The 16,009-nt window shown below is 45.5% G+C and overlaps 1 protein-coding gene across 14 annotated transcripts in view; it reads right to left on the reverse strand.

Moving 5' to 3' along the window:
- Window positions 1-16,009, reverse strand: part of LOC309333373 (5-hydroxytryptamine receptor 2A-like) — a 241,512-nt gene that overhangs the window by 28,214 nt on the left and 197,289 nt on the right. For 3 of the 14 annotated variants that reach the window (XM_081846795.1, XM_081846788.1, XM_081846797.1), the window contains 2 exons: window positions 6,926-7,525; window positions 4,781-5,436 (listed from right to left, as the gene is read on the reverse strand). In XM_081846795.1, the coding sequence (XP_081702921.1) occupies window positions 4,781-5,168 (388 nt within the window). In that variant the 5' untranslated portion in view covers window positions 5,169-5,436; window positions 6,926-7,525. The remainder of the gene's footprint in view (window positions 1-4,780; window positions 5,437-6,925; window positions 7,526-16,009) is intronic. The other 11 variants (XM_081846791.1, XM_081846801.1, XM_081846793.1 and 8 more) reach the window with 8 other exon arrangements.

The following is a 16,009-nucleotide window of genomic DNA, read 5'->3' on the forward strand; positions in this document are numbered from 1 at the left end:
GTGCAAGTAGATAAATAGGTACCGCTTTATAGCAGGAAGGTAAATGGCGTTTCCATGTGCTGCGCTGGTGCTGGTTCACCAGAGCAGCTTCGTCACGCTGGCCATGTGACCCGGAAGTGTCTCCGGACAGCGCTGGCCCCTGGCCTCTTAAGTGAGATGGGCGCACAACCCTAGAGTCGGAAACGACTGGCCCGTACGGGCAGGGGTACCTTTACCTTTACCTTTATAGTTTTGCCCTGGATAAAGATTGGGGGGGCACATCTGTGTAATTTTCTGTATGTGGTTTATGCTTTGGAGCTGTGGGTTTTATAGTCCTCATGTGGGCAGGAGCGTTGGTCTTTCTTCTTGGGGTGGCATTCTTGGGAACAATAGGGATCATAAAGCAGTATCCAGGCTCCTTAAGCCTGCTGTGCTCTCCCTAGGGAGAAGCGTGGGTTGTTCCAGCAGCTGCTGGGATCCTAAGAGCCACAGTAGGCACGTACATCTCCCACCCCTTGCAAAGCGGTAGCCTGGGGTTTTTGGGGTGGGGGGTGGAGGACTTATTTCATTGGAACAGTAAATGTCCAGACCATGTCAAAAGCTGACTTTTTAAACATCACCACCTCCCCAAATTTCAAAGCACAGCACCAGGGTGCATTGGTGGGTGTGTGGGGTGGGATGTAGTGCTTATAGAAATGCATGCTCAGTGTTCTGCAGGGTGAGTGGGAACCAAGTTTGTGTGGTGCTTTGGATGCTGGCCAAAAGGGGTTGGGAGGCTGCATTCCACCAAGAGCTTGGCAGTGTGCAGATCAGAGTGAGATCGCTCCATGTGGCACCCTGCCAAATGCGGTTAGCTAAGGAGGGAAAGAATTTCACGATGAGTCCTGGAGTGTGAGAGTTCATGGCCAGAGCAGAACAGGCTCATTAACTGGACTGTGCTGGTGTTGTGACCCATGGTCCAGGAACTTTGCACTGCACAGCAGGGAGATTCAGATGAGGTTCAGCTATTTCCTCAGAGAGATGACCACCATAATTGTACTCAAACCCTGGAGAACACAGCCCTACCACCATGCTCTGGCTCAGAAGATGTGTCAATCTTCTGAGCTCTTAAAGAAGGCAAAAGCAATGAATCAAGGCCAGGGCCAGCCAACTCTTCCATCCAGCCTACCCAAGGCTTTGGTTGGCTACAATAGCCTGAGCAGGGCTCCTTGGAGCTGTCCAAGGTCCTGGGCACTTTCTCTGGGAGCTGTCCAAGTTGCATGCTCTCTCTGACTCAATATTGCCTGCCTTCCCTAGGAACCTCTAGCACCCACTTGACCCTAGGTTGTAGAGAGCTCCTAAACACAATGCCCTCAGTAGGAGGCCCTCCTCAGTGAGCCCATCTCCTCCCTGCTGGCACCCCATGGCTGTTTCCTGAGATGAATCTGCAGAATTGGGCAGGAGAGTGCAAAATAAGTGAAGGCTGCTGCTCTCTCCTCACCCATGTTCCTGCTTGCTTGCTTAGAAGAGGGCACGTGAACAGGCAGTGATGGCACAGCAAGGAGGTTTGGGGGGGTTGATGGTGGTCTCATTGGACGACACTGTGGGCTTTGGCAAGTGCTCAGGGATGCTTATCTTGAATAGAACCCTCATCATCCTTTGTGAATGATGAGGTTTTTTTATTGAAGTCTTCATAATACAATAAAATAGCCGCTACAAAAAATGCAAGTAGGATACAGAGTCCTCTCTTAAAAGTAATTCTTAGCCCTCCCCACCTACAGAATATAGTAACTCCTCCCAGCTCTCACTTGGAGACCGACATTTCCATATCTCTTACCCAGGGTCCTTCATCAACCTTTTACCATCCCCATGAATATATACTCTGGACCTTAATAAAGCCCACAGACATGGACTTCAGAGAAAGAAAACAAACAAACAAACAAACAAAAAAGAATGAAAGGGACAATGAGAGAAGAGAAGAGAAGAGAAGAGAAGAGAAGAGAAGAGAAGAGAAGAGAAAGAAAATAAAAAGACAAAAGAAACATTAGAGAAAGCTACCAAAAAGTCCTTCCAATTTTCCATTTGCTAGTTATATTAAACAAAAAAGGATTATGTAAGACATTCAGTCCATGCTAACACCCATTTTCTCCACTATCTATTAAGCAATATTTCTTTTAAGTCAAGGTGTTTTAGAATCTTTCATTTCTTTTTCCCATTAAAAGTCCAAGACGGGTTCCCAAATTGTTGTTATTATTGGTAAATGTCAACCATATTTTCCCTTTAATAATAACTTTACCTCCATTAATTCCCACCACTGTAACTCCACACTGAATGATAGTAAATTCTTCCCTCCATGTCCATTTTAAAATCTCTCCACTGTGATCACATACTGGGATAATATTCCATAATTATTTTCTTATTATATATCCTTTAGTTCATGTCCAGTTCTGTATATTCACATTCCATTTCCTGTTGTATTTCCATGCCTATCTTAATGCCAACCGTGTGACCAGGGCCAACTGAACTACCCGAAGGCATCAACACACAGATACAAAGCTTCCTTATATTTAACCAAACCCTTGGCCCATCTCCTCCACTAATGTCCACTCTACTTGAGAACCTGTAGAGCTGTGCCCAGAAAAGGCAGGGAACTTTCTATGGTTCTGCTGTTGAAGAGCCTTTATGCTGGGAGTGCTGGGTGGGAATTGAATCAGGGACCAGACACACATAAAGCAGTGTATTCTGCCAGGAAGCTATTGCCTGCCCCCCCCCCCCCCGAGGGACAGCACACCTTCCAGGATTCTAAGACCACAGCAGTGACATCAACAGTCTGCTGTAATTCTGAGGAATGCTAGAGGGCAGCACCAATCAGCAGAAATGCTAAAGAAAGCAAAGTGTGATTTATAGCAGAAATACTCCCCCTACCCACAAATCCTGACATAACTCAGTTAAAATATATATATATTCCACCTCTCAAGACATTCTATGTCTCTAGGGACATTCAAACCACTCTCCTCCCCACCCTGCTTCCTTGTGCACTTTCCATTTGGTTCATAGCAAGATGTCAAGGCCCTCCTATTGGAGGCTGCTCCTTTAAGGCAAAGGGGGTACTGCCCCACCCATCTTAGCCTGCCCCACCTGCCTCCTTACTTACAGCTGGTCAGTGGGTGGCTCTTGCCTGTCATTTTGCTCTGGCTTCACTTGCAGTTGGTCTCATTGTCTTCCACCCTCCTAGCCCCAATAGTCGCCAGCCAATAGTCAGTCAGCTTCAGAGGTATTGGGCCAGGATGCTACCCAAGAGGTGTGAGCTGAGTTGACACATGCAGAGGAAAGGGGCATGCAGAGGAAAGTCCTGGGGTGGCAGAGTGCACTTCAGACTCTAGCCCTGATGGCCGTTTTACCCCGCTGCCAGAGGCATTATACTTGGAATCACAAGAGGGGAGAGTGCTGTTGCACTCAAGTCATGCTCATGGGCTTCTGGTTGGCCACTGTGAGAAAAGGATGCTGGACTAGATGGGGCATTGGCCTGATCCAGCAGTGATCACATTCAGGAATGTCACCTAGGTTAAGAAAACCAGCCCAAACTACCTTTCCTTGCAAGTAAAATAACTAGTTAAAGGCTTTCTCTTTGATGGGCTGGCTTCCTAGCTACAGGGAGCTTCCACACTGAGGAGCAACTTTTACCTGCAGCCCAGCGTCACATGTAATTAACACCTCCTGCAGCCCACCTAGAGAAGAAATGAAGGAGTGACTCCCCCTTAGCCCTTGAGATGCTGCTGTACTGCAACTTCCATTATCCCCAGCAAGAAGGACAATGGTCAAGGATGTACTCCAACATCACTTTAAGGGAACCACATTGGCTTGTTAGCATCCATTTGTCTCAAGAAACAATGGAGTGCACCTCCAGGGGTGAAATCAAACTATTGTGTCAGCAGCACCAAAGTGACCTCCCCAGGGTGCAAGCCTGGACAGTGTGTGTGAAGATCCTGGGCTGCCCAGATGACAAGACCCCTCTCTTGCTCTCGCTGAGGTGGTCCAAAGAAAAGCAGAGCAATACATTTGGCACCAGCTTGGCTGCAGGAGTTCCCAGAAGGAGGCGTACAAGGTGCCATCCAATCATCTTAGGGACTCCACTCTGGATTTGTGTAGGGTTTACTCCTGAGCCCTTTCTTCTCCTGAAGATATCCCACAAGCCAGTGGAAATTTAGGATCATAGTTCTCCTTCTCCTAGATGAGGTACCTTTCCAGGTTGATGAGCCCCATCTGCCCCTCACTTCCCTCTACAGTACATGCAGAAACCGCTTTCTTGATTGTTGGACCCATTAGTGGTCTCATCCACTCAATCTTCCAGAGCCTGTATTGGCATGCAAGGGAATTCCTTAACTCACAGAGGGTTTGAGACCCATTGGCTCCCCTCAACTGGTTTAGCCAGCCGTCAAAGCCCTTCCTGGGGCGTAGCTGCTGTCACATGCTCATAGCTTCTGGGAGCCCCAGGTGAGAGCAGGGTGGGACAAAAGGTGGACAAACTAGCCCAGAAGGAGCACAATGTGTCCCCCATCAAAGGCACTACCCCTCCCCTAACACCTCACACACCCAAATTGGCTACTCCTGCTCTAATTTATTAGGCTCAATGTGCTTCAGTTAAGAACTTCGTCAGGGCTTCTGTGAAGGAGGAATAACCATCACTGCCTGCACAGAGCAGGTCTTTACCTGCAGAAATCAGAGGAGTCAGAAAAGGCTTTAAAAACCCACCTGCTGTCCAGTTAAGGGCTATGTCCTCCCAGTCCATCTGGCTTCAACTTGAACAAAGGCAGTGACTTACCGTAAAGAATGGTGATGAGGGAAACTGGCATGACAAGGATGCCCACCAACATGTCCGCCACTGCCAAGGACATCAGGAAGTAGTTGGTGGCATTTTGGAGCTTCTTCTCCAAGGAGACTGCCATGATGACCAGAATGTTCCCTCCAATAGTCAGTAGGATAATGATCAGGATGAGGAGGGCAGGCCAGTTCTTGTCCCCGATGGACTTCCGAGGGGCTGCTGCCCCCTCAGAGACATTCAGAGGATCGGACGTTGGTGAAGTCTGATTCAGAGTCAAATTGTGGCTCAGTGGCCCGGACATCAGGCCACTGTGTGGGCTAAAGTCTAGTGGGACTGACACTGTTGTAAGGCCAACAAGAACCCCAGCCCCATTAGTGGCACTCATCATTCATGCCAGTAATTGCCCCCTCTCCTTAAGAGCCCCTCAGTGTTAATCCCTTTTTCATTGGAAATAAGGTCCAAGGCAATAACTGGATCTCATGGCACCAGGGCCTCCAAGGTACTTGGCCTTCCATAGTGGATGAAAGCTTGTAGAAGCCACAGCGGAGTTCTTCCGGGATACCGTGAAGGCAGGACTCCGTGGCTTGAGAGGACCAATGGGCAAGAGGCAACGGGATCTTTGAAAGAACATCCAACTCATACTCAAGGTCAGCATTCTGCAAAGGAAAGACAGAGGCACCCTCATTTTTGCAGCAATCAGAGCAGAGCCAGGGCTGGATCACACATGAGCATTCCATCCTACCAAGCCGGATGAAGCCTGCAAGCCACATCTCCCAGTTGATACTCAATGATCCCACCTCCTCCTTTTTGCAGTCCTAGGAAGGCAGTGATCAAAAGGTTTATCATGCTTCTGATGGGTCTCCATCCTTGGTTGAGGAGCTATGTTCAGCACACAACTTCTGCAGGTTAGCCGAGGAGCCATGCGTAATTTGAAGAGGACCTCTCTGGTTTTACTCATGTCAAGAGCTCTATCTGGCCCAGGAAACCTTCCACCAAAATGAACCCACTGGTCTTCCAAGACCTTCTGCTGTTTCTACAGCAGCAGACTGAACATGCCTGCCACCCCTCTGGAATTCTACCTATGGCAGGCAGATCTCCCAAGCCAATTTTGAAAAGGAAGGCCAAAAATAGGCCACTGCCCTAAATGGAACTGTTCAGGGCCATTAAACACATCTTGGCATGAAGCAGGAGAACTATAAATAAAAGCAAGGGGTCCAGACACATGCTGTCCTGGGGACTGAATTTTGGCTAATATACTTCAACTGTAAGTCTAATTTGAGAGAGCTGTGTTGGAAGTCATGCAAAATAAGCAAACCAAGAAAAGAAAGAAAAACTAGACTTTGGGTGTATTGCATGTTATTTCCTTAAAAGACACAACAACCATTACCCCCCTAAACTAAAAGGTTTTCCCCCTCTAAAGATGGGTCAGAGGGACACATGATTGGATTATATGCTATATAAATTATACATGGTATGGTGAAAGAGGGTATTGGGGGGGGGGGTGGAATCTCCTTCTGTCATATGGCTCATCTAGCCCAGCGGCATGTTTTCAGAGTGGCCAACCAGATGCCTCAGGAAAGGCCCCAGACAGGACCAGAGCACTAGAGCACTCTCCTTTCCTGTGGTTTCCAGCAACTGGTATTCAGAAGCATTACTGCCTCCAGCTGTGGACATTGTAGCCAGAGAGACTTTAGTTGCAGACACAGGTGACACAATTTTAGCCATGGTTTAATTCATCCTGCTTTTGGCCATTGCTGTGTTCAAAAGGAAGAGTTCAGCTGTAGTGCTGTGTTTAAAAAAGAGCTCAGCCCTTCCAGAGATGGGCAAGGAAGTTGCTTTCAAAGCACTTGCTGCAACCTGTGTATGTGTAACTGGCCCAGGTAGTCCACAATGCTACACAAAAGATGCCCATTCAGTTCTCTCCCAATCCATCACCCTCTCTATGTCGTTTCACTTGTCCGCAGTCAGAAGCAAACACATAATTACAGCCAGAGGGGTGGCCTGGCTGCAGAAAGCCAGAGCCCTAATCAATGGCAGCATCTGAGCAGCAACTATAAACAATTAACCCCACCCCCCTATTTCCAGGTATGTAGTGGAAGGAAAGAATAATAATTCTTCCCAAACCTGGCACAGCTAGACACTTACTAAGAAGGAGGAAGCCAGGTAGAGAAGTCATTATTAGCTCCAGCTGAAAGTTGCAGGACAATGCCGTCAGAGCAGAAGGGGATCTATTGAAGTAGTAAAAACTCCAAGGGAACTGAAATACATTGATGAGGGTTTATTAAGGCTCAATTGCAGAGCTGCTGTTCAGACCTGCCAGATATATTCTTGTGAGGGCTGTGAAAGTGAAACAGCCACGTTTACTGGAGAAAGAGAGTAAAAAGACAGGAGGGGGAGCAGATAAATGAAAGAGCTTTTTGAAGACAAAACAGGAATGGAAACATTTCCCATTAACGGGGGGGGGGGGGGGAGAGAAACCCACACAGCAGTGTTTCCCCTGTTCAAAATCCAGCACGCTAAATAGCTTTCAGAGCATTTTATGTGGGTGACAGCTCGCTCTCTTCACATACCAGGTACCGGGATGCTGAATGTTCGTGATCTCCCACACAGTTTGTTCCTGTCGCCTTCTGTATTGCTTGCAGTCCATGTGAAAGATGGAACGAGAATTAAGACTCAAGGTGGTGATTGCTGAGGTTTTTTTTTCTTTGTAAAAACAACAAAGCACTTCCCATCACCTATTCTGCACTAAGAAAATTCACAAAGAGTGCATTTTAAGAAATATAGAAAATGCATATATTCCGCACGTGTCGATTAAGTTCACATGCATAGTGCACAATCTACATTCGAACCTTATGAAATTCATCTTTCTGAACAGCGATTCTTCACCTTGTGGTATATTATTTATTATTTATTCATTCATTGTGTTTATATCCCAGCATAATTTCCCTCCAAGGAGCTCAAGGTGGTGCACGTGGTTCTCCCGCTTCTCATTTAATCCCCACAACCCCCCTGTGAGGTAGGTTGGGCAGAGAGGTCACCTCGTGAGCTTCATGACTGTGTGGGGATTCAAACCCTGGTTTCCCAGGTCCTAGTCGGACACTCACCACTACACCACACTCAACAAAATTGTACATTGCTATCTGCCACACCAATCTCTGAGTAGTGTGAGATTCCAAGGGTCCATGCACCTATAAGGGGTTCATGTTTCCTTTGGAAATGAGGCACAGCAGAGATTGTGTCTTTATTATATATGATTTACCGATACATGTATAAACAACCAGAGCCTATGATGGCGGAATTCACAACATTCACACCCCAAGAGGGTCTTGCTTCTCACATAAACACAGCAGCCAATGTATGCAAAAACACACTAGCCATGGCTCAGCCTCCCTTCAGCTTGCTGTGTTTTACAGACAGCAACTATTTTCTCTAGCTCACATTATCCCACAACTGCTATCCCAAATGCAACTCTGCTTGCAACTCACAACTCATAACAGTATTTTTTGTACTAGGGGCCACCACCCCTGCTTGCTCTGCTCATCAATCATGTTTATCCCTTTGCCCTTCTCCCACACCTAACCAAACACCCTCCCTTTATCCCTCACTCCCCACCCACTCACAAGAGGAAGCCAGCAGTAAATCACACCTTGTAAGTTGGAGTTAACTCTTTATTAGCAAAACCACAATCAACACAGGAGGGTTGTGTCTAATGAGCACAGCAATCATCACCAAGAGGTCTTGTCCCCATGAAGCAGTTGCTAAAGGTCCCTTCCATCTCACAGCTGTCTAAGTCCTCTCCTCTCCAGGGCCTTTTTCAAGCAATCAGAGATCAAGCCTGCATGCTGCCAACCTCTCCTCCGCCCTTTTCATGCCTCTTCTGGTTTTGGGAGACAAGTGGGGAGGGGATCTTTTTGCAGCAGGAGGAGGAGATACCCATGACTCTGTACCAGCCTGACTCATCCCTGCCTTTGGACCTCCTGCTCTCCTGCTTCAGCTTCTGCCTCTGATTCTGGACTTCTCTCTGGCACAGACTCTCCCTGCTCACCAAACCCTGTTACCTCTTTGGCTTCTAACACTTCCTCCTCCCAGTCTTCTCCCTCTTCTCCTGTTGACCACTTACCAACACCCCACTACAAATCCCTTGATTCTGAGCCTTCTTCCCTTGGGGGTTTCTCAACTGGTGCCTCCCACAATTCCTCTGCATCCAACCAGTCCATTGCACCCAGTCACTCACTCACTTACCTGTCTCGCAAAACCCCTCCCCTCCTTCCTCAACCCCCTTGTCTATCACCCCAACCACCCCATTTTGAAAGAGGGTGAAGCACTTCTAAGAGCAGTTTGCTAAACAGCTGTGGGAAGGGCCTCCCCCTTGCATTAAACTTCACTGCAGGTGTGCTTAATGGAAAGGGGAAGGTGCTTCACAGCACTTCCCCTTCCCTTCATTGAACAATTTGCTTGGGCCATTTGGCTATTGCTCATGCTATAGTTGGCATGGCTGTCTATTGGGGGCCACACAAACTGCAGAGCATGATGACACCTTTTTATGCATATAGGAAGATAGGCTGAGCACTGCCTGGATCAGACTTCCCAACCCACTCCCTAAACTCAGGACTTTCAATCTTTGCTATCATGTCAGCCTTGAAGCCCCCTTTGTCATTGCAAGAGACAGATATCAGGGTGTGGCCATGGGGAAGCTAACTTCCCAGACTTTAATTGGTACTTCTCACAGGTCAATATGCTCCAAAAGAACCACCCTCGGTACAATAGTGGAAGAGAAGTTTTAATGCTAGGGTATCAAAGGCCAGCATCTCACTTGACCTTCAGTACAATGCCCTGTACTTAACTCAGTAGAACAGGCTGAACTCAGTAAATTAAAGGAACAAATATTAACGTCTCTTGTAATAAAAGCATGAATTATGCATACATTGCCTCTGCTAGCTGTGAATTCTTAGCTTCTGTTTCATCCTCCCTGGACCGTAAGCCTCCCCTTCCTTTCACTAATATCCAGCCTAATGACTTTTCAATTCATTTTGGGTTTAATATGTGGCAGAACTCTGGCAATTAGTTCAGAGCAAGCAGGGCCCCTGCAACAAAATGTTGTGATGTATCCCTGGTGTGTAGGTGTTACCTGAGGTTGCGGCTGAGAGTGAATCACAAAAGATGGCATCAGAGATGGGAGTTGCTGCTCTAACTTGGGTCTTCCCTTCTTTGCAAAACCTTATTTAAGTATTCTTGATTTTTGAACATTTAAAAGTGCAGCCAGGCTGCAGGCAGGTCAGTGGAGCACCAGGCTTTTGCTTGTAACTGTTTGGTCCCTGTTTTGTTCCACTAGTCCTATACTTTCTATGAAGGGCTTTTCATTTGACCCCCCCCCAGACTTTTTCCAGGAAATCCCACTTTTTCCAGTTGAATCAGAACAAATGTCAGTCCACAGTAAACTCAATTGATGTTTGTTATGATTCCAAGGTAAACAGTGGACTCATGCCTAGAAAACATGGTACAAGCAGAAGTTTGGATGAGGCCCAAGTGCTGGATTTGGCTAGTGAGGAGTGATTTAAATGTTGCCAATACTGAGGCAGATGCACCAGTAGTATAAGTCAGCTCTCCTGTGCCCTGAGAAAGTGGGGGTCTACAAGTCCCTCCCTCGTACCCACCATGACATGCCCATAATACCTTTCTTTCATTCCACCCACACAAACTCCTCCAATATGCCATGATAGCTAAAAGGACTCTCCATGTTCAGTCAGAGTATACCTCTAAGTACAAGATTGTGGAATCCATACTGGCAGAAAGTCCCTGTATTGAATGTTAGACCGATATGGTTTGCAACCACCCCTGCAGTTCACTGTTATAGTTGCAAGCTGGCAGGCTATGCTGAGAGAGAGAGAGAGAGAGCGCGCGCGCGCGCTTATGGGAACCCTGCAATATGGTCCACTGTGGGATTGGGATGACCTGGTTGGGATCCCTGGTCAAAAATTCCCCATATGTCTCAGGATTGCAGCAAATACCAGTCTACTAAACTTGCCACCCTCAGACCTCCTCCCAAATCAAATCAAGCACTCGAGCCCCTACAGGCTGCCTTGCTTTGGAAGAAAACTGAATCCCGAAGGACTGTTTTGAATAAACAGCCCAAACACTCCCACACAGGGGTGCCAACTTGAATAAAATATTGGGGGGGGGGCAGGTAAGGCCTGCTAATCAATCACATGGTGTGGTCTACACATCCCATTTGAATGGCAATGCCTATTCACTTTGGGGTCCCTGGCCTCTCAAATATTGTATGGGGGGGGGGCAGAGTGACCACGGCTACTTGGAGTTGGCACCTATGTTCCCATATGGGCAGTTTGAGAATCTTTAGTTTGGGGTTTGTGTGTGTGGTGGGGGGACACTTATCCACAAAAGGCAAAGTTGATAAACTATTTAGGAAATGAGAGGAGCTCTTGCAAGCAGCAGGAATTGGCTGTTTTGTCACCCCATTGTTACATGGCAAGGCAATTGTTCTGAGGGCGTTGATCACACTGACTGCAACAAGACACAAAGACACGGCAGGTCAACAGGCACCAAAGTGACACTCCATGAACCAGAATGGCAGAAAAAAATAAAACAAGCAAGGAGGTTTCTAGACTGTCCAAGCTGAGCATGCCTGTCCACTAGGCATTTCCCCCCCTACCATTTTTTTTTGCCTAAAGTGACTCACATTTTGTCAGGGAGGTGGTGGTAATGTGGACAGCAGACATAATAAAAAAAGAAAGGGGTGGATTCTTATTGCCAGACTTAAAGATATACTATGAAGTGTCCTGCCTGACCTGGCTAAGGGATTGGATGAAATTAGAAAATACAGATGTATTGGATTTAGAAGGTTGTGGCAACAGATTTGGGTGGCATGCATATCTACAGTATGACAAAGTTAAAGTTCATAGAGGTTTTTTGAACTACGCTATAAGAAAACCACTTTATGAGGTATGGACAAGATACAAAGATCTATTAGAGCGGAAAACACCATGTTGGATATCACCAGTAGAAGCAATATCAGTTAAAAGATTAAACATAAAAGGTAATTGGCCTACATATGGGGAGTTGCTAACAGAAATAGATAATGAGTTAAAAATGAAGCCATATGATGAAACGAGTGATAAGTTAACAGGTTGGTTGCAATATCATCAAATAAATGATATTTCCCTGCTTGGCAGGGGGTTGGACTCGATGGCCCTTGTGGTCTCTTCCAACTCTATGATTCTATGATTCTATGATATATTTAAAAAAGATAAAAGTAAGAATAGCTCTGAGACTTTAGATTGAAGCTAAAAACTGATCTGTTGGAAGGTAAAACAAAAATATTATCGAAAATGTATGATTTACTTTTGGAATGGTATACAAAAGAGGAAGAGGCTAAGGAAGTAATGATAAAATAGGCAAAAGATATTGGGCACAATATTCAATTTGAAAACTGGTCAAAATTATGGAATGTCGGAATGAAATTCAGCGCATGTATGGCATTGAAAAAAAATATAATGAAAATGATGTATAGATGGTACTAGACACCAACTAAATTAGCAAAAATGAGAAATAAGAATTGTTGGAAATGTAATGTTAAAGAAGGAGATTTTTATCATATGTGGTGGACCTGTGATAAAGTTAAAGTATTTTGAGAAAGTATTTACAATGAATTAAAAAAAATGTTTAGGTACACCTTCCCCCAAAAAACAGAAGCGTTCTTGCTGGGAATGATAGGAGTGGAAATATCAAAAGTAGATCAAAAACTGTTTATATATGCCACAACGGCAGCTAGAACCTTAACAGGCCAAAAGTGAAAACAGCAGGAGTTACCAACGGTTGAAGAATGGCTGATGAAGATGATGGACTATGCGGAACTGGCAAAGCTGACTGGGAAAATTCAAAACCAGAGCGACCAAGCGTTCCAGAGACAGTGGAGTAAATTTATACAATACATTGAGAATCATTGTACACTTATAGAGACACTAGCAGGAATTGTACACATATAGAGACACTAGCAGGACTGAGATAAAAGCCATAACGTTTAAAAGAAGAAAGATTCTATTTGTGATTAAGGTTGGTTAATAAGTTAAGATATATATAGAACTGAAATGTTATAAATGTGTGGAGATAATAATGTGTTATAAGAAAACCAGAAGATGGGTGGAGGGAAGTTGAGAGCTCGGCAGAGCAAAAGATTTTATAAAAAGTGTTATGATGTTATAAAATTGTTAAAAATGGAAAATCAATAAAAATATTGTTGTTGTTGTTTTAAAAAATGAAAGTTAGTAGACAGTGCATTGTCATTTTGATGGTGAAGAAACACAGTGTGGGGTTATTGTTTGTGAAGCAAATGAGAATTATTTCTGCAGCAGGAGAGGGGAAAATATTTCAGCAGAAGCCAGAGATACATCCCATGTATGACTCAATAATGAAACACACACACACCTCACATATCCCAGGCAGAGACAAGAATGGGGAAGAGTTAGCCTAATGAGTGAAAGGCCTAGTATGCTTAATGGTGTGGTAGAAATAAAATTGAGATTGTGAAGTCCATAAGCTTATCAAGACAATGCCAGCTTCTTCTGTTAAGCAAGAAGTCCAGAAACAGTCCTACATGAAAGGATTTTGTACATGCGTGTAGAATTGCAGCAAAAGAATTCCCCTCTTAACTACGATTTTTGTGCCATAATTCTCTGATCTTCCTGTGAAGTTTTCCCACTGTACATTACTCAAAAATCTAAAAAAAAAAAAAAAAAGTTTAAAAAACAATGCTAGCCTAAGAGCCTGATTCCCCAGGGGTGCTTCTTGGAAGATGTTTGAAAGGCACAAAGATATTTCCAAAGGAGTTTCCATCTTGTCTAAAGACATCTGAACATGCTGCTCTCAGGTCTATCTCACCTGCTCTTGCTTCCTGTCATGAAAAGAGATCCCATCAAGGGTCCCATTATCTCAGTGTCCTGTTTTCTGGTGTGGGACAACCAGACACACCCAGAAAGCCCACATCCAGAGCACTGGCCTCCTCCTTCTACTGCGCAGTTCCAGGGCCCATAAACACCTGATGTAGGTGGCTATAAAGAGATTCCTATGCTGCATGGTATGGTATGTTCAGTTGCCGGGTGGTGCTAGCTTGCTTCCTCCTCCTCTTGCTGCACCCACAACCCGCATAACAGGAAATCAGTCCCCACTTAGAATATTGCTGTGAGTTTGGAAGGTTAGCTTGCATGATGCCTGAGTCCCTTGTAATTCCTGTGTTCCTGAATCCAGCAAAGGTCAAAAATCTAACTGAGGATTCATTTGTTGAATTAGTCAGACAATGGTCATTGTTACCACTTAAGCATGGTCATTAGTCTGACAAAGGAAGCTGCTCTGTGCCAGAAGACACTTGGGTGTGGGTGGGCGGGTTCCCTCCCCTCACCTGGATGGCAGTGAGAAAGACAATAGCCAGAGCTGAGTGTGTGAGAGAGCAGGAAGTTAAAAGCAGGCAGAAGCCAGAGAGGGAGAGCCATGCTTGATTCCTGCTTGTGCCTATGGGAAAAGCAAGACCTTCTGGGCTGTTATCCACCATAAACGCAGATTATATATAGGGGTATATAACAATTGGGACGCGGGTGGCGCTGTGGGTTAAACCACAGAGCCTAGGACTTGCCAATCAGAAGGTCGGCGGTTCGAATCCCCGTGATGGGGTGAGCTCCCATTGTTTAGTCCCTGCTCCTGCCAACCTAGCAGTTCAAAAGCACGTCAAAGTGCAAGTAGATAAATAGGTACCGCTCCGGCAGGAAGGTAAACGGTGTTTCCGTGCGCTGCTCTGGTGTGCCAGAAGCGGCTTAGTCATGCTGGCCACATGACCCGGAAGCTGTATGCCGGCTCCCTCGGCCAATAAAGCGAGATGAGCGCTGCAACCCCAGAGTCGGTCACGACTGGACCTAATGGTCAGGGGTCCCTTTACCTTTTTATATAAGCAATATATCCTAAAGGCACTACAGTCTCTGCTGAGCCTCATTCACGAAGGAAACACAAACCTGTGTAAGCACCCAGAACACATGGAATCTTGCACTGCTTGGAGATTGGTGTGGCATGCAACAATACTATTTACCCTACTCTGCCCAAGGGTAACATTCCCTTATAGGCAACTTTCTGAGAGTCCCATGACAGTGGTGGGCATAGCGATAGGCAGACATGGGCACAGCAATGTGCTTTATACACACACTCACATGCCCTTCTCTATTCTTATATACAGGCAAGCAAGAGAAATGATCAGTGTTCAAGGGTACATTCCAGCCATGAAAAAAAACAAAAACAAATGGGGGCAGGGAGGGGCATGGCCTTGAGACAGTTCCCAGGGCCAAAGGGAGAAATGTTGAGGGCCACATCCACCCCTTAGAATACATCTTCTGGGTGTAAGTACACTATGGTATGCAATGCTAGTGCTACTTGAAGTAGACCTGTTGGAATGAATGAACCCAAGTTAGCCACCTGTGTTAACTATAATAGGTCTCTTCTGAGCAGGATTAACATTGGAAAGAACACTGAAAGTTTATAAGCAAAGCTGAACCACTTGCAGTAACCCTCTGAAAAATTACCAGAATCTGTGCAGGGATGCACTGAAGTTAGAAAATGTCTTAGCTCCAGATTTTGCTCCTTTCTCTTACAAGCTATGTTCATAAATTGAACTGTGCATCAAAATAAGATAGAAAAATGTATTTTATTATTATTTTGCTTTTGGCAGGGCAAAGAAATGAGGCATTTATCTGCAGAATGGCTAGGTCTTCTTAAGCTTTTCCCTAGGCTGGTCTGTGCTTTGGCTCTTGCCAGCTCTCTGGAGTGCAGTTAATCAGCTGAAATTAAAAATAATTACCTTTGGAGATTTGTATCTCCCTTATTTTACCTGAAATTCTAAGCTGCTTTAGAAGACATTGCCATTTAGGGAATGCTCCAAGGCTCTTTCAGCACAACTTGTTTGCAAGCTACCCTTGCTTTCCTGATCTCAGCCAAGGAGAATTCCCAGTCCACCAAGGACTCATTTGCCAGGCTGGTTCCTAAGTACAGCGCCTGGTTGCAACCCAGTTGTTCGTCCCTTCCACCAGGAACTTCTGCTATGTCACTGAAATAAATAAATAAACAGGCTTTGCTAGAAGATAAGACACTGTCCTACTCCAAAGCCAGCTTCATACCGTTACTTTGAAGCACTATGATACCACTTTCAACAGCCAAAGAATTCTGGGAGCTGTAGTT

The sequence above is a fragment of the Podarcis erhardii genome (assembly GCF_964252035.2).
Source record: "Podarcis erhardii genome assembly, chromosome: Z".
In the NCBI taxonomy this organism is placed as follows: Eukaryota; Metazoa; Chordata; class Lepidosauria; order Squamata; family Lacertidae; genus Podarcis; species Podarcis erhardii.